The 22,242-nt window shown below is 46.0% G+C and overlaps 1 protein-coding gene across 1 annotated transcript in view; it reads right to left on the bottom strand.

Annotated features, from left to right (window-relative positions):
- Positions 1–589: 589 nt before the first annotated feature.
- The window catches only part of LOC141051171 (uncharacterized), a 218,882-nt gene continuing 197,229 nt past the window's right edge, over positions 590–22,242 (bottom strand). The window contains 1 exon segment of the mRNA XM_073548036.1: positions 590–1,906. Within this exon segment, the coding sequence (XP_073404137.1) occupies positions 813–1,906 (1,094 nt within the window). The 3' untranslated portion in view covers positions 590–812.

The following is a 22,242-nucleotide window of genomic DNA, read 5'->3' as shown; positions in this document are numbered from 1 at the left end:
AAAAGCATACAAATTAAAAGTTTGAAAATTGCAAAATTTTCGGCAAATTTCTGATATTTTCACAATTTCATGCAAGTCATATCGAACAAATGTTACCACTACCATGAAGTCCAATATGTCACAAAAAACATCTAAGAGTCACTGGGATTTGTTGACGCGTAAAGTAACACGTCAGAATTGAAAAATGTGGTCTGATCATGCAGGTGAAAACAGACTGGGGTGTGAAGGCGCTAAAGTTTCTATAAAAAAACAAAAAACCTCCCAATCTTTTTTTCTCATGCAATAGATTTAAGAAAAATGTAACTGAAAACAACATTTAGGGAAAGAAAATCTTGTGCAAGTAAACAACTCACTAATGAAAAGTGTCAAAGGAGAAAGTCAAGAATCTTTCTGATCAACAGGCAATGCAGTCAGGCACAAGCTATTCGGTCTCCAAAGGCTCAAATTCCTGCAGAAAGATTTCAGAGCCACAGTAAGATCTATGCCACAACAAAGTTCTGCAATTTTAAATGCAAAAGGAGTTTCAATTTGCTACTAGTTGAGTGTCTCTAGTGCTCATTTAGCATATAGGTGAATTAGTTGGATTCCATTTGCTTTTCAATAACAGACGTTTATTTTAATTGCGCAGACTTCCTAATCAAATAGTAATCCAAATTTTTTCTTCCCTTGTATGACATGTGACTTTACATTAGCTATTCTATTTTTCTCCTTGCACAATTTGCCAATAAAATGATTTAAAAAGCTACGTCTGTGTGATTATTCTGATGTTTAAGAAGATGAGATTTCTTTGTGATAAATTTTCAGCATTCTAGTCACAAAAGTGGCTTTTCTCCTTTATGAGATTTTTGGTGTGCAAATAGAGCTCCATTTTGGGTAAAACACTTTCCACATTCTGAGCATGAATATGGCTTCTCCCCTGTGTGAATTCTTTGATGCGCAACTAAAACTGATTTATAACTGAAACATTTCCCACATTCTGAACATGAAAATGGCTTCTCTCCTGTGTGAGTTCTCTGATGTGCAACAAGTCTGAATTTTTCTCTACAACGTTTCCCACATTCTGAACATACATATGGCCTTTCATCTGTGTGAATTCTCTGATGTCTTGCAAGTTTTGCTTTAGTCCTAAAACATTTCCTACATTCTGAACATAAATGTGGCCTTTCCCCTGTGTGAATTCTCTGATGTCCAACAAGCTTTGCTTTAGTGCTAAAATATTTATTACATTCTGAACATGAGTATGGCTTCTCCCCTGTATGAACTCTCTTATGTACACCCAAAGCAGAGATATTCTTAAAACATTTCCCACATTCTGAACATGAGTACGGCTTCTCCCCTGTATGAACTCTCTCATGTATAACTAAAACAGATTTATCCCTAAAAGACTTCCCACATTCTGAACACAGGTATGGCTTCTCCCCTGTATGAACTCTCTCATGTAAAACTAAAGCATATTTATTCCTAAAACATTTCTCACATTCTGAACATGAGAAAGGCTTCTCTCCTGTATGAATTCTCTCATGTATAACTAAAGCATATTTATTCCTAAAACATTTCCCACATTCTGAACATGAGAAAGGCTTCTCTCCTGTGTGAACTCTCTCATGTATAACCAAAGCAAACCTATCCTTAAAACATTTCCCACATTCTGAACATGAAAATGTTTTCTTTCTTGTGGGAGTTCGTTTGTATTCACCATCTGTTCTGTTACTTTTGCTTTGCTTAACAGTTTGTAATGAATCAGAAAATAGAAGTTGCTCAAAAGGATCAAATAATATATCTTTTCTGTGAAGGGCTGAAGTTAAATCTGGCATAATGGCTTGATCTTCATATGTATCAGGTGTGATATCATCATCATCAACTTTAAAATCTGAAAGTTGTCCCTCTGAACTCCAGGTAAAGAGATCTGCCAAAAATAAAATAAATGTTATCAATTGTTATAAACACTGCTTTAAAGACTTGGTTATTGCACTTCAACAAACGTTTTCCAAAAAGGCTCAAGTTACTGTATGTGTAAAAAAAAAACAAAAAAACCCCTGAGCTTTATTTACCACCTCAAAGTTCAGCGCTCTGCATCTGCCTTGGTCTCTGTTACTCAGTCGCAGTGGTGACATCACGTCAACACCGTGCAGCCATTTACTGAGCTCTGCGGCTCCACTACAGTTTTTCATCTAAGCCTTTCTATTAGAAAGTGGACTCTTAGTGAAAAGTTAAAACATTAAGCTGTGGATTGTTTTCTAATTCTTTTCCATTACTATAAATATTTTCAGCAAGAGAGACCGAGATCTGTTTGCTTTCCACCAGGCTTGGGAGACATTAAGACCCCTATTGGAGGGGTTTGACACCTGCTGATTAACTATACTAACTGTGCTGCTGAGTCACTTCTCACGGACAATCTGAGGCAGAAATGTCAAGGAATTACTCCCATACAAGAAAAATAAATTAATACATCGTTATTGAAAAATTTTACATAATACATTACTATATAAAAGAATTGTTAAAAAGACAAACAATAGAGATAAACAACTGGTAAGTATAAATAGATCTTTTAAGAAGTGTTACGACATCTAAGCAATTGACATAAGAATTCAAGGACAGAAGAACAGAAAGGACACTATTGCAGGTGTTTACTATAGGCCACCTGGACAGGCTGAAGATATGGATGAACTCGATTTACATCAGATGTCTCTGTTCTCAAAAAAGTATGACCTAGTGATCATGGAGATTTTAACTATCCAGATATTTGTTGGGAATCTCTCTCAGGAAAAAGTACTGGATCCAGAAAATTCTTATCTTCTATTGCTGACAACTTAATCTTTCAAAAGGTAAACGAGAAAACAAGACGATCTGCAATCTTGGACCTGATTCTTACCAACAGGGAGGAAATGGTTGAGGAAGTAATTGTGTCTCAGAATTTAGGAGGCAGCAATAATAATACTAATAATAATTTTATTTCTATAGCGCCAACATATTCCGCAGCACTTTACATTATAGAGGGGGGACACTCACTTGGCTGCAGATAAACCAGGTCCGGCACAGGCTTTTCCACAAAACGTCCATATGGTTTATTATACACGGCATAAACCACAGCAGCATGAAGAAACGATCACAGTCTTACAGCAGACCAAATAAATATTCACAATGGAGCTCCGCTCCCTTAGACCTGTGTTCACACAGGTGGTGCTTTGTCCAGCAATCAGGCTCAACAGTCTCTCGGTTAATTCCCCCTGTCCGGGGTTACCTCGTAGTTGCTTCTCGCTGTGGACGTCCATTCCCTTTGGGGACTGTACACACAGGCCATTACACACAGGCCTCACCCGGTCAGCGACCTCCGCATATGCGCTTCAGGAAGGCAGCATACCTTCTAGCATGATGGCATTCCGGGACCTTCCACCCAGACCAATCAGATCCAGGCATTCACTCATGTGACCTACCCTGGTCACCTTATATGGTCCGTAGCCACACCCACCAGATCACATGGCTATGACCTCATTGCAGGTCCTATATTCAGACACCCATCCATACACACATATATACAGGCTTACTATGGGCGTTAAGACACACGCCCCTGGGTGCGTTTGTAGGTGACTGGTGAGACTGGAAGCTCTCCCTGATACACTGTAACAAAAACCTCAGCAGTACCTCTGCTGATCAACACATGTTCAAGCTTTCATCCCAGGGCCACCCACCCTGGGATACATAATGGTCATTTACCATCCTATCTCCATTACCACGATGGATATGCCTGTGTGCATGACCCATACAGCGCCCCCTAGCTGTCACAGCGGTCACTGCACCACATACCTCCCCCCTCTGTTCAAACTTGTGGGGTTGAACACTTGACATCACCCAGGGGTCTTGAGACCGGGCACCCATGTCACCTTGCCCTACAAGTCGAGAGGACAGTCTTCGTCTGTTTTGGGCATCATACGGCATCATATTTACGTAAGGCCTTCCCCGCCCCAGCGGTCAGTATATCGGCATTGGGCTTTGGCCTTCCAGTCAAAGTCCGTCTCCAAGACCAGACACTCTTTAGTCTCCACACTTTCTCTGTCTGCTCCGTCCCCCGACTTTTCTCTCCACGACCGGTTCTCCTGGTTGGTGCGATCAAGTCTTATTTAGAGTTGAGACTCCTGTCTGGTCTGACCTATCTAATACATCACAGGAGATACTGTCTAGGTCTCTCAGTCTCATACTGTGAGAAGAACTGCCACTTGCAGATTTTCGACGTTCACGTTTGGCTGACAGTCATTTCACCATTTGGAGGAACCCTTCGGGTCTTTATACCTTGGGTTGTAGGCGGCCTTCACCTGATGTTCCGCACCTCTTTATTAATCCGCAGTTGGTCTAGTCTCAACTGCTCTATCTGATCAATGAGTGGAACAGGCTGCCACGAGAAGTGGTGAGTTCTCCTTCAATGGAAGTCTTCAAACAGAGGCTGGACAGACATCTGACTGGGATGATTTAGCGAATCCTGCTTTGAGCAGGGGGTTGGACCAGATTGCCCAGGAGGTCCCTTCCAACTCTATGATTCTATGATCTCCTGCAGGTACATTACTCGGTATTCCAAGAGCATCCGCAAGTTCCTCAGGCTTTCCATGGAGCCAACAATGATGGGAATCATGTCCTCTTCACCAGATACCTGGACTTCACCATCAGGATGGATCCTCACCCTTGCCACACCGGAGATATTCACAAGGTCCTGCATTACTTTACAAAGCCTACCAATGACTCTCTCCACCAGATATTTGGGTACCGAAATTACATCTTCCCCCAAGCCCAGCCGATTCTTAGCTTCCCTTGCCAGCTCTAGACGCCGAGCAGCTTTCCCATTACTCCGCCTGAACATCTGTTTAGCGTGGAGACATTGCAGATGCATATCTGTCAGGACAGCCACCCACTTCACTGTGTCTTCCCTGGTTGACAATACCACCAACTGCTGAGTCTCAGGTGCCCAGTGCACCCCACACGCTTTGACCGCCTTTTTAAAAGCCTCATGCACACCCTCACCGGTACAGGCTTCTTGCACGTCTTCGGGTACGTCAATCATGCATTTGAAGATCGAGGGCTCACTCTCTTCATGGGCAGACGGCTCCTGGTTTACCACGGACACTTCCCTCAATACAGTTGTCCCGACTGAGGGACTATCTTGTTCAGTTTTTAGCTACAAATCTTCATGTGATTTCACCTCTTCGACACCACTTGCCAAGATGGGCACTAGCAGTTCCGTTTTGTTATGACTCGGGCTCGGCTGCTGTAAGTCTTTGTCCACCAACTTCTTCTCCCGCAGAAGACCTCATACTGTTTCTTTGAGCACTTCTACCTCTTCTCTGAGGGCCTTATTCAGACTTTGCCACGTTGACAGGTGACCTTTGAGCTCAGAGACGTCCTTCTCCAGCTCATCTATTCTGTGCTCCCTTTCTCTCTTAGAGCCACAGTCACCCCCAGAGTCTGAGTCACCCCCATCAGCCGAGTGAACCCTCCAGTTACCCTCTAACCGTGTGTCCGCTTCAGTCGTCTAATCTACCAGCTCACCATCAGTCATGTCCCAAGACAACAGGTCCGTAACTTGGGCAGACGCACCCTTTCCTCCGGTTGTCACTCCTACATCTGACCTGTCCACTTTAGGAGGCGTCACCGTCTCAATGTCTGCCAGCACAACAGTAGAGAGGTCTCCATCCCCCTGCTGTAGAGGAACTCCCCTCTCCCACAAGCCAGAGAACAGTCTAGAGTCCCGGCCTATAACCACTGGACAGGACAGATTAGATTTGGGACTATCACAACATCCTGTCCAGCAATGTCCCAGCCTGTCTCAAAGACTACCCTGGCCACTGGACAATCCTTAGTGCCCCCGTGGTTGCAAGTGACCCCAACCTTTCTGCCGGGTATCTCAGGAGCAACCCTCACTAGTCACTGGGCTCCCAGGGTCGAAAAGACCAACCACATCTTCGTTATTTATCTGGAGGCCACACCCCTGTAGCATCGTGCCTGGCGGGTAGTTCACCAGGCAGACTGGACAGACATAGGACATTTGCCCCTGGCAACAGTTCATCTGTCCCACCCTTTTTACATCGTGATGTTCCTTCCGCTTTTGGGCCACCATACCCTTTCTGGACTCCGCCTCCCCCTGGGCCTCCACCCTTTTTGAGTTACCGCCCCCTTTCGGGATTTCCCCATGTCCCCTCTACAGGCCTTCTTAGGCCCGAGTTCACACAATAGAGTTTGTCTTTTCGGGCTTGAACTGGCCCGTTAAGCACGACATCACACCAGCTTCTGCTGGCACTGCCACAGGTCCTGCTGTCATCAATCACCGGCACCTCCGGCTGCCGCTCACAAGCAGCTGCTGGTGTCATTGCAGCTCCTGCTGCGCTGTCTTCGTGGACCCGCCGATCCACAGCAATCTTCGTAACCCCGCTGAGTTACCGCTAGACGCTTGTAACCTTCGTGACCCCACTGAGCCACCGCAAGCTGCCTATGAAAAAACGTTGTGACCCCACCGAGTCACAGCAACACCTTCAGCTTTATAGGAAAGCGAGAAAAAAAAACAAAAAAAAAAACACATACACAGTTTCTCACTGACCCCGGTCAGTACAACATGGACTCCTGTCCGTTACCTGCTGGTGTCAGCATCACAGGTTCCCGGGTACCTCTTATCCACAGAGGCCCCAGATAGCGACTTTTCATACAGTCTTTCCCTGACCCCGGTCAGCATACCACAGACTCCTGTTGTGAATTCGCTTTCTGGCCTACCTCTGGTTACTAGTGAAGGTAGTGGAGCTGGTTATATTGACAGAGGGGTCGCGAGTTCTCTTTCCGGGCTCCCTCTGGTGGTTAGTGGAGGTAATGGAGCTCATCTAATTAACAGAGGCCTGCCACCTGATAATGAGGAGGATGACTGGAGATCTGGAATTTCTGACTGGATTTAAGACAGCCGACTCCCTCTATCCCTGCTGGTGATTTTTTCCTGCATCCTGAGGTCTTAGTTTCCAGCTCAGTCCCTGCATGCTCAGCTAAGTGTTCTTTTGCTATTGTTCACATTTGATCTGGTTTTGTCTATTTCAGTTTTGTGTGGTCAGCCAGCTGCGGCTGGGGCTGTGCTGTATTTCCATCCTTATGTTACTGCTTGTGCTACTTTGTTTTTGTCCCTTATTAGATTGGCCTCTTTTTGCTCTGCTTTCAGAATATACCTGAGTGCTGATATAGTGGGCGAAGTCTAGTGACTTCAGTATTTTTCTATCAGACGTGTTGGGCATTTTTTGCAGGGTATTTTGTGTGATTGCAGACAGAGTCTTTCCTTTCCTGTCCTGTCTAGTTAGTGTGGGCCCCATCATTTGCTCAGTCTATTTTCCTACCTGCGTTTGTGTTTTCATCTTGTCTCACCGACAATATATGTTTGGGGGCTATCTATTCCTTTGGGGTCTGCTCTGGGGCAGTTTAGATTTCCCCTTTCTTGCTTTAGGCTTATATAGTTCTCCGGCTGTGTCAAGGCGTATAGGATCATCGTAGGTACGCTCCACGGCTACTGCTAGTTGTGTTGATAGGATCAAGGGTCTGCAATCCGCTTAGTTACCAACCTCTCTGGTTTTCTGTGGCTTAGCTTGGTCTTACTTTCCTCCTCGGTGACCCAATCATAACAGACTACTGTCTGTTACCTGTTGGCCACACAGGTTCCCGGATGCCTCTTCTCCTCAGAGGTATCCCTCAGTTTATCAAAAGTCCCTTTCTCTCCCCCGGTCAGTATCACACGGTTTTCACGACCGTTACCTGACAGCCATGCAGGTTCTCAGATCCCTCTATCGCAGAGGTATCCTGTACACATTTCTCTCACGGACCCCGGTCAGCATAACTGACGGTTTTCAAGACCGTCTGCTTTCCTGGCGCAGAGTCGCCAGCACTGCAACATGTGCTTCTTAGAACCGTTGCTCCTAACAACCGAATTTGTAGACTTCGTCTGTTGCCCCTAGCAACAAGGCTACAACACTGCCCTTAGAATTCTCCACCAATTGTAAGGTAGCGCTCACTGAGTGTATTGGGGGACACTCACTTGGCTGCAGATAAGCCAGGTCTGGCACAGGCTTTTCCATAAAAAACGTCCATATGGTTTATTATACATGGCATAAACCATAGCAGCATGAAGAAACGATCACAGTCTTACAGCAGACCAAACGAATAATCACAATGTTGCTCCGCCCCTGGGTGGGTTTGTAGGTAACTGGTCCCACCCGTCTCACCAGCCACCTGGAAGCTCTCCCTGATACACTGCAACAAAAACCTCAGCAGTACCTCTGCTGATCAACATACACTCACTGGCCACTTTATTAGGTACACCTGTCCAACTGTGTGTTAAGACTTAATTTCTAATCAGCCAATCACATGGCGGCAACTCAGTGCATTTAGGCATGTAGACATGGTCAAGACAATCTCCTGCAGTTCAAACCGAGCATCAGTATGGGGAAGAAAGGTGATTTGAGTGCCTTTGAACGTGGCATGATTGTTGGTGCCAGAAGGGCTGGTCTGAGTATTTCAGAAACTGCTGATCTACTGGGATTTTCACGCACAACCATCTCTAGGGTTTACAGAGAATGGTCCGAAAAAGAAAAAAAATCCAGTGAGCGGCAGTTCTGTGGCCGGAAATGCCTTGTTGATGCCAGAGGTCAGAGGAGAATGGGCATACTGGTTCGAGCTGATAGAAAGGCAACAGTGACTCAAATTGCCACCCGTTACAACCAAGGTAGGCAGAAGAGCATCTCTGAACGCACAGTGCGTCGAACTTTGAGGCAGATGGGCTACAGCAGCAGAAGACCACACTGGGTACCACTCCTCTCAGCTAAGAACAGGCATCTGATGGCTACTTTCAGCAGGATAATGCGCCATGTCATAAAGCTCGATTCATCTCAGATTGGTTTCTTGAACATGACAATGAGTTCACTGTACTCAAATGGCCTCCTCAGTCACCAGATCTCAATCCAATAGAGCATCTTTGGGATGTGGTGGAACGGGAGATTCGCATCAGGGATGTGCAGCCGACAAATCTGCGCCAACTGTGTGATGCCATCATGTCAATATGGTCCAAAACCTCTGAGGAATGCTTCCAGCACCTTGTTGAATCTCTGCCACGAAGAATTGAGGCAGTTCTGAAGGCAAAAGGGGGTCCAACCCGTTACTAGCATGGTGTACCTAATAAAGTGGCCAGTGAGTGTATGTCCAAGCTTTCATACCAGGGCCACCCGCCCTGGGGTACATAACGGTTATTTACTATCCTATCTCCATTACCACAATGGATATGCCTCTGTGCATGACCCATACAGCGCCCCTTAGCTGTCACAGCGGTCACTGCACCACAACACATAGATCAAAACAGATACCAAGAGGAATGAGAGCCCTGCTCGCAAGCTTACAATCTATAAGGAAAAAGGGGAGACGCTAAAGGTGGATGGTAACAATTGCTTTTATTGTTCGGACCAGCCATAGTGTAAGCAATCATGCTATCCTCAAATTTTGGATTACAAGAGGAGAAAGACCAGTGAGGAATCAGACAGGTAGAGTTTAATGGACTCAGAAAGAGGGTAGGAAAGGTTGAATGGCTGGATATTATAAAGGACAAAAATGTCCAAAAAGGATGGGAGACTTTGCTAAATGAAATTCTCATTGCACAATCAGTAACAATCCTGAAAGGAAGGAAGAATTGGAAGCAATTAAAGATACCAGGGTGGATGAACACAGAACTGAAGCTCTTGTTAAAAAGGAAAAAGAAATGTATAGCAAATGGAAAGAGGGGGGCATATCTAAAGAAGAATATAACACTATTTGCAGAGAATGCATGGCAAGAGTTAGGAGAGCTAAAGCCAGTAACAAAGTAAGGCTTGCAAGGGAGACCAAAAGCAGCCAAAAAAAAAAAAAGGATTTTGGGGGTATGGCAAAAGAAAAGTCAAAGATGCTATATGATTTTTACGGGAAGAAAATGGGTGAAGTCGTCAAAAATGATGTTGAGAAGGATGAACTTTTAGGCTATGTGCACATGATGCGGATTCTGCTGCGGATCCGCAGCGGATTTGCAGCAGAACTGCATGTGATGTACAGTATCATTAAAGGCAATGTAATTCAAAATCTGCTGTGCACATGGTGCGGATTTTTCCACGCAGATTTGCTGCGGATTGAAAACTGCAGCATGTCACTTCTTTTGTGCGGATTTCCTGCAGTTTTCCACCTCCTCCATTCTAGAAATACGCAGGTGGAAAACCGCAGGGGAAATCCGCACAAAAACTGCACTATATCCGCATTAAAACCGCACTAAAACTGCAGTAAATCCGCAGGTCACGTCACCTGCGGATTCAGCAAAATCTGCGCTGAAAAATCTGCAGGAGAATCCGCACCGTGTGCACTCAGCCTTAAATTGCTATTTTGCATCTGTGTTCTCTAAGAAAGCAAATGCAACATCAACTGATTTTCATGTTGCCATTGAAAGAAAAAAAGAATCCCCACTATCCATAAACAGAGCGATTGTGAGGGAAAACTTAGCTAATTTAAATGAATTTAAATCTCCTGGTCCAGATGAATTATATCCTAGGGTACTGAAAGCGCTAGCAGAGGAAATTGCAGAACCACTAGCCAGAATCTTTGAATAATCCTGCAGAACAGGAGAATTCCAAGAAGATTGGAGAAGGGCAAATGTCCCTATCTTCAAAAAAGGAAAAAAGATGGAGTCAGGAAATTACAGGCCAGTGAGCCTTACTTCTATAGCAGGAAAGATTTTTGAACAAATTATTAAACAGCATGTATGCAAGTACTTGGATAAGAATACAGTAATTAACCAGAGCCAGCATGGGTTTGTAGCAAACAAGTCATGCCAGATTAATCTAATTTCCTTCTATGATGGAGTCACTGACAGGGTGGATCAGGGAAATGCGGTAGATATAGTATATCTCAACTTCAGCAAAGCATTTGATAAAATATCTCATACTATCCTTATTGAAAAAATGACCAAGTATGGCATTGACAAGACTACGGTTAGGTGGATTCAAATCGAGCTCAGTGATCGTACTCAAAGAGTTGTAGTAAATGGTGCACATCCAATTGGAAAAGTGTTTCAAGTGGGGTACCACAAGGCTCTGTCCTGGCCCCAGTGTTGTTAAACATTTTTATAAATGATGTAGATAAGGGAACTAAAGGTAAACCAATATATTTGCAGACGATGCAAAGCTAGGAGGGATAGCTAACATTAGAGAAGACAGAGAAAGGGTTCAGAAGGATCTACAGTGCCTTGCGAAAGTATTCGGCCCCCTGGAACTTTTCAACCTTTTCCCACATATCATGCTTCAAACATAAAGATACCAAATGTAAATTTTTGGTGAAGAATCAACAACAAGTAGGACACAATTGTGAAGTTGAACAAAATTTATTGTTTATTTTACATTTTTGTGGAAATTCAGAAACTGAAAAGTGGGGCGTGCAATATTATTCGGCCCCTTTAACGTAATACTTTGTTGTGCCACCTTTTGCTGCGATTACAGCTGCAAGTCGCTTGGGGTATGTCTCTATCAGTTTTGTACATCGAAAGACTGAAATTCTTGCCCATTCTTCCTTGGCATACAGCTCGAGGTCAGTGAGCTTTGATGGAGATCGTTTGTGAACAGCAGTTTTCATCTCTTTCCACAGATTCTCGATTGGATTCAGGTCTGGACTTTGACTTGGCCATTCTAACACCTGGATAGGTTTATTTGTGAACCATTCCATTGTAGATTTTGCTTTATGTTTGGGATCATTGTCTTGTTGGAAGACAAACCCGTCCCAGTCTCAGGTCTTTTGCAGACTCCAACAGGTTTTCTTCAAGAATGGTCCTGTATTTGGCTCCATCCATCTTCCCATCAATTTAAACCATCTTCCCTGTCCCTGCTGAAGAAAAGCAGGCCCAAACCATGATGCTGCCACCACCATGTTTGACAGTGGGGATGGTGTGTTCAGGTTGATGAGCTGTGTTGCCTTTACGCCAAACATATCGTTTGGCATTGTTGCCAAAAAGTTTGATTTTGGTTTCATCTGACCAGAGCACCTTCTTCCACATGTTTGGTGTGTCTCCCAGGTGGCTTGTTGCAAACATTAAATGACACTTTTTGTGGATATCTTTGAGAAATGGCTTTCTTCTTGCCATTCTTCCATAAAGTGTACAGCTGATTGTTGTCCTATGGACAGACTGTCCCACCTCAGCTGTAGATCTCTGCAGTTCATCCAGAAAGATCATGGGCCTCTTGGCTGCATCTCTGATCAGTCTTCTCCTTGTTTGAGATGAAAGTTTAGAGTGACGGCCGGGTCTTGGTAGATTTGCAGAGGGATGATACTCCTTCCATTTCAATATGATCGTTTACACAGTGCTCCTTGGGATGTTTAAAGTTTTGGAGTTCATTTTCTATCCAAATCCGGCTTTAAACTTCTCCACAACAGTATCACAGACCTGCCTGTTGTGTTCCTTGGTCTTCATGATGCTCTCTGTGATTCAAACAGAACCCTGAGACTATCACAGAGCAGGTGCATTTATACGGAGACTTGATTACACACCGGAGGATTATATTTATCATCATTAGTCATTTAGGACAACATTGGATCATTCAGAGATCAACAATGAACTTCTGGAGTGAGTTTGCTGCACTGAAAGTAAAGGGGCCAAATAATATTGCACGCTCCACTTTCCAGCTTTTGAATTTCCCCAAAAATGTAAAATAACCAATAAATTTGGTTCAACTTCACAATTGTGTCCCACTTGTTGCTGATTCTTCACCAAAAATTTACATTTGGTATCTTTATGTTTGAAGCATGATATGTGGGAAAGGTTGAAAAGTTCCAGTTGGCCGAACACTTTCGCAAGGCACTGTAGATAAGATGAACAATGGGCAGCCACTAATAGTATGGCATTTAACAGGGTGAAATGCAAGATTCTACATCTGGGCAAGAAAAACGAAAATTACATCTATAGAATCAGAGCAAAAGGACTAAGTAACAGCACGTGTGAGAAAGACATGGGTATACTAATCGATCACAGACTGCACATAAGTCAATAGTGTGATGCAGCAGCTAAAAAGGCAAACACAGTTCTAAGATGTATTAAGAGAAGTATAGAGTCTAGATCAAGTGAAGTAATTATCCCCCTCTACTCCTCCATGGTCAGGTCTCATCTGGAATACTGTGTCCAGTTCTGGGCACCACATTTTAAAAAAGGACATTGAAAAACTGGAGCAATTTCAGAGAAGAGCTAGCAGGATGGTGAACGGACTGCAAAGTATGACCGACGAGGAACAATTAAAAGATTTGGGAAAGTTTAGCTTGCAAAAAAGGCTGAGAGGAGACTTAATAGCTGTCTACAAATATCTAAAGGGATGTCACAGTGTAGAGGAATCATCCTCATTCTCATTTGCACATGGAAACACGAGAAACAATGGAATGAAACTGAAAGGGAGAAGATACAGATTAGATATTAGAAAAAACTTTTTGATAGTGAGGATGATCAATAAGTGGAACATGCTGCAACAAGAGGTGTCGAGTTCTCCTTCAATGGAAGTCGTCAAACAGAGGCTGGACAGACATCTGTCTGAGATGGTTTAGTGAATCCTGCATTGAGCACGGGGTTGAACACGATAACTCTTGATGTCCCTTCCAACTCTAACATTCTATGATTCTATGGTAAAAAGGTGATCCATAAAATACTATAGACCCATATAGAGAAAAGTATTCTATTACCGTATTTTCCGCTTTGTAAGACGCACTTTTTTTCCCCCAAAATTGATGGGAAAAAGGGGGTGCGTCTTACAAAGAGGATATACCTTTGCGCTGCCGCTGAGGGTACTTGCCGCGGCACTCTGTGCCCTGATGCTGCCGCTGCGCTGTCCGCCGGTTCTTACCGCCACCGCCGCGCTCCTGTCCCCCGGTGGTTTCTGTCGCCGCCGCTGTGCTCTGTCCCGTTCAGCGTGGGGGGTCTCTGCCGCTCCATGCCTGCTTTCCTGTGGCTTTCTTCCTGGAAAATGGCCGCCGCGCATGCGCAGATGGACATCTCGGCACTGAAATCTCGAGATTTCAGTGCCGAGATGTCCATCTGCGCATGCGCGGCGGCCATTTTCCAGGAAGAAAGCCACAGGAAAGCAGGCATGGAGCGGCAGAGACCCCCCACGCTGAACGGGACAGAGCGCGGCGGCAGAAACCACCGGGGGACAGGAGCGCGGCGGTGGCGGTAAGAACCGGCGGACAGCGCAGCGGCAGCATCAGGGCACAGAATGCCGCGGCAAGTACCCTCAGAACGGGACAGAGCGCGGCGATGGCGGCAAACACCGGGGGACAGGAGCGCGGCGGTGGCGGTAAGAACCGGGGGACAGAGCGCGGTGATGGCGGTAAGAACCGGGGGAGAGCGTGGCGGTGGCGGTAAGAACCGGGGGACAGAGCGCGGCAGTGGTGGCAAGCACTGGGGGACAGAGTGCGGTGGTGGTGGTAAGCAGGCACCGGGGGACAGAGCGTGGCGGTGGTGGCAAGCATCAGGGGACAGAGGGCGGTGGCAGTATCAGACACCGGCAGTGGCACGCTGTACATCAAAACACCCCCTCATCCCAGCAGCAATGTTCCACTCCGGCCTCCTCCATCACCACCCCTGGTAAGCAATAAGACGCCTGGATTATAAGATGCACAACCATTTTATTAAAAAAAAGTTTTTTTCCTATTTTTCTCCTCAAAATTTGGGGTGCGTCTTATAATCCGGAGCGTCTTATAAAGCGAAAAATACGGTATACACTGCTCAAAAAACAAAGGGAACACTCAAACAGAATATAACTCACAGTAAATCAAACTTCTGTGAAATCAAACTGCCCACTTAGGAAGCAACACTGATTGACAATCAATTTCACATGCTGTTGTGCAAATGGAATAGACAATAGATGGAAATTATTGGCAATTATCAAGACACCCTCAATAAAGGAGTGGTTCTGCAGGTGGGGACCACAGACCACATCTCAGTACCAATGCTTTCTGGCTGATGTTTTGGTCACTTTTGAATGTTGGTTGTGCCTTCATACTCGTGGTAGCATGAGACGGACTCTACAATCCACACAAGTGGATCAGGAAGTGCAGCTCATCCAGGATGGCACATCAATGCGAGCTGTGGCAAGAAGGTTTGCTGTGTCTGTCAGCATAGTGTCCAGAGGCGCTACCAGGAGACAGGCTAGGACACCAGGAGATGTCGAGGGGGCTGTAAGAAGGCAACAACCCAGCAGTAGGACCGCTACCTCAGCCTTTGTGCAAGGAGGAACAGGAGGAGCACTGCCAAAGCCCTGCAAAATGACCTCCAGCAGGCCACAAATGTGCATGTGTCTGCACAAACGGTTAGAAACCGACTCCATGAGGATGGTGCGAGTGCCCGAAGTCCACAGATGGGGGTTGTGCTCACAGCCCAACACTGTGTGGCCCTCCAAATAAATGCCACCCCACACCATTACTGACCCACTGCCAAACCGGTCATGCTGAAGGATGTTGCAGGCAGCAGATCGCTCTCCATGGCGTCTCCAGACTCTGTCACATCTGTCACATGTGCTCAGTGTGAACCTGCTTTCATCTGTGAAGAGCACAGGGTGCCAGTGGCGAATTTGCCAATCCTGGTGTTCTGTGGCAAATGCCAAGCGTCCTGCATGGTATTGGGCTGTGAGCAGGTCACATTAATAGCAAAGCACTACAAGATGTAGCAGCCCCCATGATAAAGGTGGTGGCAGCACAGGTGCAAAATACTGCAAAATACTGATGAAACAACTCTTAGGCTGGAGTCACACAAGTGTATGGCATCCAATGCAAGAGCATCGGATGCGATATGCTAATGACCCACGGCTCCTGCTCTGCTGCAAGTGGCCGCTGAATGTCATGCTGCACAGAGAGGATCGGAGCACAGCTGTCGATGAGATGGAGATATTAATTTCTCCATCTCCTCTGCTGCCGTTGTCGGCGTATATGGCACCGCAATCGGTGGAGCCTAGTTTCGCTGCCAATCGATTGTACTTACATGCTGATTTGGCATGAGAAAATAAGCTGCCCCATAGAGTAACATTGGCCGAGTCCTATGCAATGTTTTATTACATAGCGCTCGGCCATGTTGTACGGTAGTGTGATTCCGGCCTTCCAAAGACCATTCATGGAGGAAGTAAATGAGGCTTGTATAGGGCGACAGTCACATGGATAAGTGCGATGTGCAGTGTCAGGCTTACAGTATATTATGAACATTGTACATTGTACTCACTCAGCTGCGGTGGAGGTAAGCACAAGAAGTGGTTTCATAAAAAATGTCCAGTCAAGTTTATTAACTCCATAAACCTGCTGAAGTACAAGCAAACAAAAGATATCCTTTTCCGGCACAAAGTGAAAAGGCACTGCGGGTCTATCCACTCAGGTCAGTGTCCTTAGCAAACACACTGGAGGCCTTCGCACCTCCAGTCGCAGACATTGAATGAGACACTCAGCCTCCATTTTAGCTGTCAAACCACGTCCCTAGGGTTGGAATACGTGAGCATTCATTCCCACCCATGGTCTAATAACTCTCTCAGCACTATATGCTTTCCAAGCTCACATCACCGAAGCTACCAACAGCAATGATAAATACCTCCGCTCAAAGGCCTGTCTGGCTGCCATCTTACATACCCCCTCTGCCTAAAGCCAGGGGGCTTGGCACCTACCGCCATCAAACAGTGGACTCTCTTGACAGAGCGTCAGCATTGCCATTCAGTTTCCCTGGCTTATTTTCCACATGGAAGTTAAAATACTAAAGTGCTAGGAACCACCTGGTCACTTCTCTCTCATCCACTTCAGTGGGGCATGGTCTCACACTAGCCTGAACTTCCTACCTAAGAGGTAGTAACTTAGAGTGTCCAACGCCCACTTGATGGCTAAACATTCCTTCTCCATTATGGAGTATTTTTTCAAGCAGGATGCAAGATGACAACTTCCGACTCAGATACATATGGAATGCTCTTCCCCATTCACCTCTTGTGATAATACAGTGCCCAGCCCAACATCTGACGCGTCCGTCTTGATAGCAAACTCCTAGGAAAAATCGGGTGCCACCAGCACTGGCTGTTTACATAGGACTAGTTTCAGTTCCTGGAAGGCCATCTCATCTTCTGGAGACCACTTAGCCATAGCCAACTTTGTCCCTTTAAGGAGGTCTGTCAGAGAGGCAGCTATCATGGAAAAGTTAGGGATAAACCGGCGGTAATAGCCCACAATGACCAGGAACACTCTGACCTGCCTCTTCGAGAGAGGTTGTGGCCAACTCTGGATGACCTTAACTTTATTTATTTGGGGATTTAAATCACCTATGCCTATGACATAGCCCAAAATATTTAGCTTCCTCCATTCCAATGGCACATTTCTTTGGGTTTTTGGAAAACCCGGCCTTCCGTAGAGCATCAAGGATCGCCTGGACTTTGCTCAGATGGCTTCCCCAATTCTGGCTGAAGATCACGATGTCATCCAGGTAGGCCGCTGTGTACCTCTTGTGGGAAGAGGCTCTCTGGAAGATAGTTGGAGCTCCTTGAAAAGCGAATGGCATCTTTATGTACCGGAAATATCCATCTGGCATTGAGAAGGCAGTCTTCTGTTTGATGTCTTTGGACATGGGAATTTGCCAATACCCTTTTGTGAAGTCAAGGGTGGTAATGTATCAGGCCAGCCCTAGAATCTCAATCAATTTGACACAGGGCATCGGGTATGCATCAAACTTAGAGACCTCATTCAACTTTCTATAGTCATTGCAAAACCACCATTCTCCATCTGTTTTAGGCATTTAGACTATGGGACTGGACCAGCCACTCTTGGGACTCTTCAATGGCTCCCAGGCTCAGCATCCGCTTCACCTTCTTTTGAGATCACCTCTAAGCGGGCTTCTGGAATCTGATATGGCTTTTACTAGGGGAAACCCTGTCTGACCCTCAACCCAGGGTTTTTGCTGAAGGTGCAAATGCCTGAGCCTCCGACCTTTCCTTATCTCCTGCTCAGCCCTGCACTTAACCCTCCACCCTCCACCCAGTGAGGAGTCACACCACCAAAGCTCCCACACAAATAATGACAGACAGGGAGAACTTAAACTGCACTGCGCCGCACACACACAGGAATAAACAGTAATGTGAACAGGGCACAACTAAACACAAATATGGGAAGGAGAAAGGATAACGACGGATCATACGACACCAGATATGAATCTCTCTCTCTTGAACACCTCCACTCCAGACCGGAACCACTTGGTATGAAACACAAGCTATAATCGGCGACGCCCATATGCCAGTATGACTATTTAAAGACCGTGGGCGTGACTAACCTTCCAACCTGGTCTCCAGCAGGATTAACCCCCGAGAGCCTGAAGATCAAACCGGCGCCACTGAGGCTATAGTGGCTGGAGGTGGAACTACCTCTGCCTGCCGGATGCTGTGGTGTGAACAGCGTCCGACATGACACTTATGCTCTATGATCTTAGTACAACCTGGTAGTTCTGAAAATTGGTCTCTGTTCCAACAAAGCAACACTCGGCACTGTTTCTTTTGGGCACGTGACAGCGTTTCTGCCACTTTAACCTCTTCAACGTCAGTTTCAGGCTTAGCCACCAAACACGGAGCTTCCACGGGCTCCCTATCTCGCCATGGCTTTATTAGGTTGACGTGGTACACCTGGTAGGGCTCCTTTCTTCCTGGTTGGGGAACTTTATAGTTGACGTATCCAACCTTTTCAACTATTTCATAACGGCCCTGCCATTTGGCCAGGAATTTGCTCTCCTCCGTAGGTACCAGCACCAGTACTCGATCCCCAGGGCTGAAGTGTCTCACGCTCGCCGCCGATCTATTGTACACCCTCGACTGTGCCTCTTGTGCTTTGAGGAGGTATAATTTCACAATGGGCATCACCTCAGCAAGTCTCTCTTGCATCTGGGCCACATGTTCGATTACAATCCTGTAAGGTGTAGACTCCACCTCCTAGGTCTCCATCTCTACATCGATTTGTCCACGGGGGTGTCGGCCATACAAGAGATCAAAAGGGGAGAATCCAGTAGAGGCTTGTGGGACCTTCTCTGATGGAGAACAGAAGGTACAGCAGTAGACAGTCCCAGTCTTAGCCATCCTTATCTACGATCTTTCTCAACATGGTCTTCAAGGTTTTATTGAAGCTTTCCACCAAAGCATCCGTATGTGGATGGTAGACTGAGGTCCGGAGTTGTGGATTTGCAGGGTTTTGCACAACTCCTTCATCATTTTTTACATAAACGGGGCCCCTTGGTCCGTTAGGATCTCTTTAGGCAACCCCATTCTAGAAAAGACATGGACCGAATCCCGGGCTATACACTTGGCGGAGGCGTTTCGTTGTGGCACGGCCTCTGGATACTGTGTAGCATAGTCCAGTACCACCGAGATATACTGGTGCCCTCTAGCAGACTTGACCAGGGGTCCTACTAGATCCATGGCTATACTATTAAATGGAACTTCAATAATGGGCAATATCACTAAAGGGCTACAGAAGTGAGCCTGTTTGTTGGGCTCTCCATGCATGTGTTGTGACTGTCAAACAGCCGCGACACATGCAGCTGCGGCGCTGAACAGCTGATCAGCAGGAGCGATCCAGGTATCCGGGTTCCCATGGCAGCTTGCTCGGTAAGCGCTATAGCTTGCCGAATAAGGAGGGAGCCGAAGATATTAGCTCATCTCTAGTCATGGGGCAACGGGTGGCTATGTGACCTGGGGTATGACACCTCCAACAAATTACACTATTGGAATGGGCCTTTAACAATAACTCAGACACCTCCTGTTCTCTTGGACGCACCCCATATGTGGCTATAGCTCCCCTCTTTTTGGGGTCAACCCCCCTTTGGGAACACATAATGCTTGCTTCCTCAAGGGACTCTCGATCTCTCCACTAGGCACACTAGATCATCGTCATTACAGGGATCTCTCTAGGCAACCCAGGATTGCACCGGCCTCGGTAGGGAGTGTATTAACCTGCCCATGACAACCCTCTCCACCATCTGTACTGGGGAGCAAGATTCAGGTTGCAACCATTTTTTGGACCAGGTGTAGGAGGTCAAACATTTGGGACTGGGGAGGTTTGTCACTGCAATAGGTCCAGTGGTGCACCCGTTGTGCCCTGATAGTCAGAGTCACTCCTAAGCGTGCCAAGACCTCAGATTTTAACTTGGCATACTCTTTTGGGTCATGCAAGGCAAGGTCATAAAAGGCCTTCTGTGGTTCCTGTTAAATAAGGTGCCAGAACCTCCGCCCACTACTCTGAAGGTTATTTCTCCCGTTCCGCCACCCTTTCAAAAACGGCCAGGAACGCCTTGACGTCATCACCCGGGGTCATCTTTTGTAAGGCTCTTCTTACCGTCTTCCTCATGTGTAAGTCATCACCTGGATTTGGGGTTGGGGCGGTTGCCCTACCATGGATCGCCTCGGCTAGGAGTTCCATCTGCTGCTTAAGCTGCTGCTGCCATATCTGATGCTGTTGGAGATTAACCACCACCAGCTTTCGCTCCTGCAGTTGCTTTCACCCAGGACATGTGATATCTGTGTGGCACTCACACTGACCTGTGGGATTTGTGACTGTGGTTCTAGCATCAACTGTAGGGTTTTGTACTCACACAGCTTCGGTTGAGGTAGGCACAGGAAGCGGTTTCATAAAAACGTCCAGTCAGGTTTATTAACTCCATAAACCTGCTTAAGTACAAGCAAACAATAGCCTTTTACCGGCGCAAAGTGAAAACAAACAGAAAATCAAAAGTCCATTAGTACTGCGAGTCCACCAGTTCAGGTCAGTGTCCTTACTAAACACACTGGAAGCCTTCACACCTCCATTCACAGACACTAAGTGAGACATCCGGTCTCTATTTTAGCTGCCAAATGATAAAATGTGAGCAGTCATTCCTATCCATCTCTTTTGACTACAGTCATGGCCAAAAGTTTTGAGAATGACACAAATATTATATTTTCACATGATCTGCTGGCCTCTGGTTTTTATGTGTGTTTGTCAGATGTTTTTATCACATACAGAAATATAATTGCAATCATATTATGAGTAGCAAAAGGTTATATTGACAGTTAGAATGAGTTAATGCAGCAAGTCAATATTTGCAGTGTTGACCCTTCTTCTTCAGGACCTCAGCAATTCTCCCTGGCATGCTCTCAATCAACTTCTGGATCAAATCCTGACTGATAGCAGTCCATTCTTGCAAAATCAATGCTTTTATTTTGTCTGAATTTGAAGGTTTTTGTTTGTCCACCCGTCTCTTGATGATCGACCACAAGTTCTCAATGGGATTAAGATCTGGGGAGTTTCCAGGCCATGGTCCCAAAATCTCTATGTTTTGTTCCCATTTAGTTATCACCTTTGCTTTATGGCAAGGTGCTCCATCATGTTGAAAAAGGCATTGTTAATCGCCAAACTGCTCTTGGACGGTTGGGAGAAGTTGCTCTTGGAGGACATTCTGGTACCATTCTTTATTCATGGCTGTGTTTTTAGGCAAGACTGAGAGAGAGCCCATTCCCTTGGCTGAGAAGCCACCCCACACATGAATGGTTTCAGGATGCTTGACAGTTGGCATGAGACAAGACTGGTGGTAGCGCTCACCTGGTCTTCTCCGAATAAGCTGTTTTCCAGATGTCCCAAACAATCGAAAAGGGGATTCATCAGAGAAAATGACTTTACCCCAGTCCTCAGCAGTCCACTCCCTGTACCTCTTGCAGAATATCAGTCTGTCCATGATGTTTTTCCTGGAGAGAAGTGGCTTCTTTGCTTCCCTCCTTGAGACCAGGCCTTGCTCCAAGAGTCTCCGCCTCACAGTGCATGCAGATGCACTCACCCCTGCCTGCTGCCATTCCTGAGCAAGCTCTGCACTGCTGGTAGCCCGATCCCGCAGCTGAAACACTTTTAAGAGACGGTCCTGGCGCTTGCTGGTCTTTCTTGGGCGCCCTGGAGCCTTTTTGGCAACAAGGGAACCTCTCTCCTTGAAGTTCTTGATGATGCAATAGATTGTTGACTGAGGTGCAATCTTTCTAGCTGCGATACTCTTCCCTGTTAGGCCATTTTTGTGCAGTGCAATGATGACTGCACGTGTTTCTTTAGAGATAACCATGGTTAACAGAAGAGAAACAATGATGCCAAGCACCAGCCTCCTTTTAAAGTGTCCAGTGGTGTCATTCTTACTTAATCATGACAGATTGATCTCCAGCCCTTTCCTCATCAACACCCACA

The sequence above is a fragment of the Dendrobates tinctorius genome, unplaced genomic scaffold (assembly GCF_039654945.1).
Source record: "Dendrobates tinctorius isolate UK_male_01 unplaced genomic scaffold, ASM3965494v1 ptg000155l, whole genome shotgun sequence".
Lineage (NCBI taxonomy): Eukaryota > Metazoa > Chordata > Amphibia > Anura > Dendrobatidae > Dendrobates > Dendrobates tinctorius.
The sequence above is the reverse complement of the archived record's forward strand: the minus strand, read 5'-3'. Positions and strand labels throughout refer to the sequence as shown.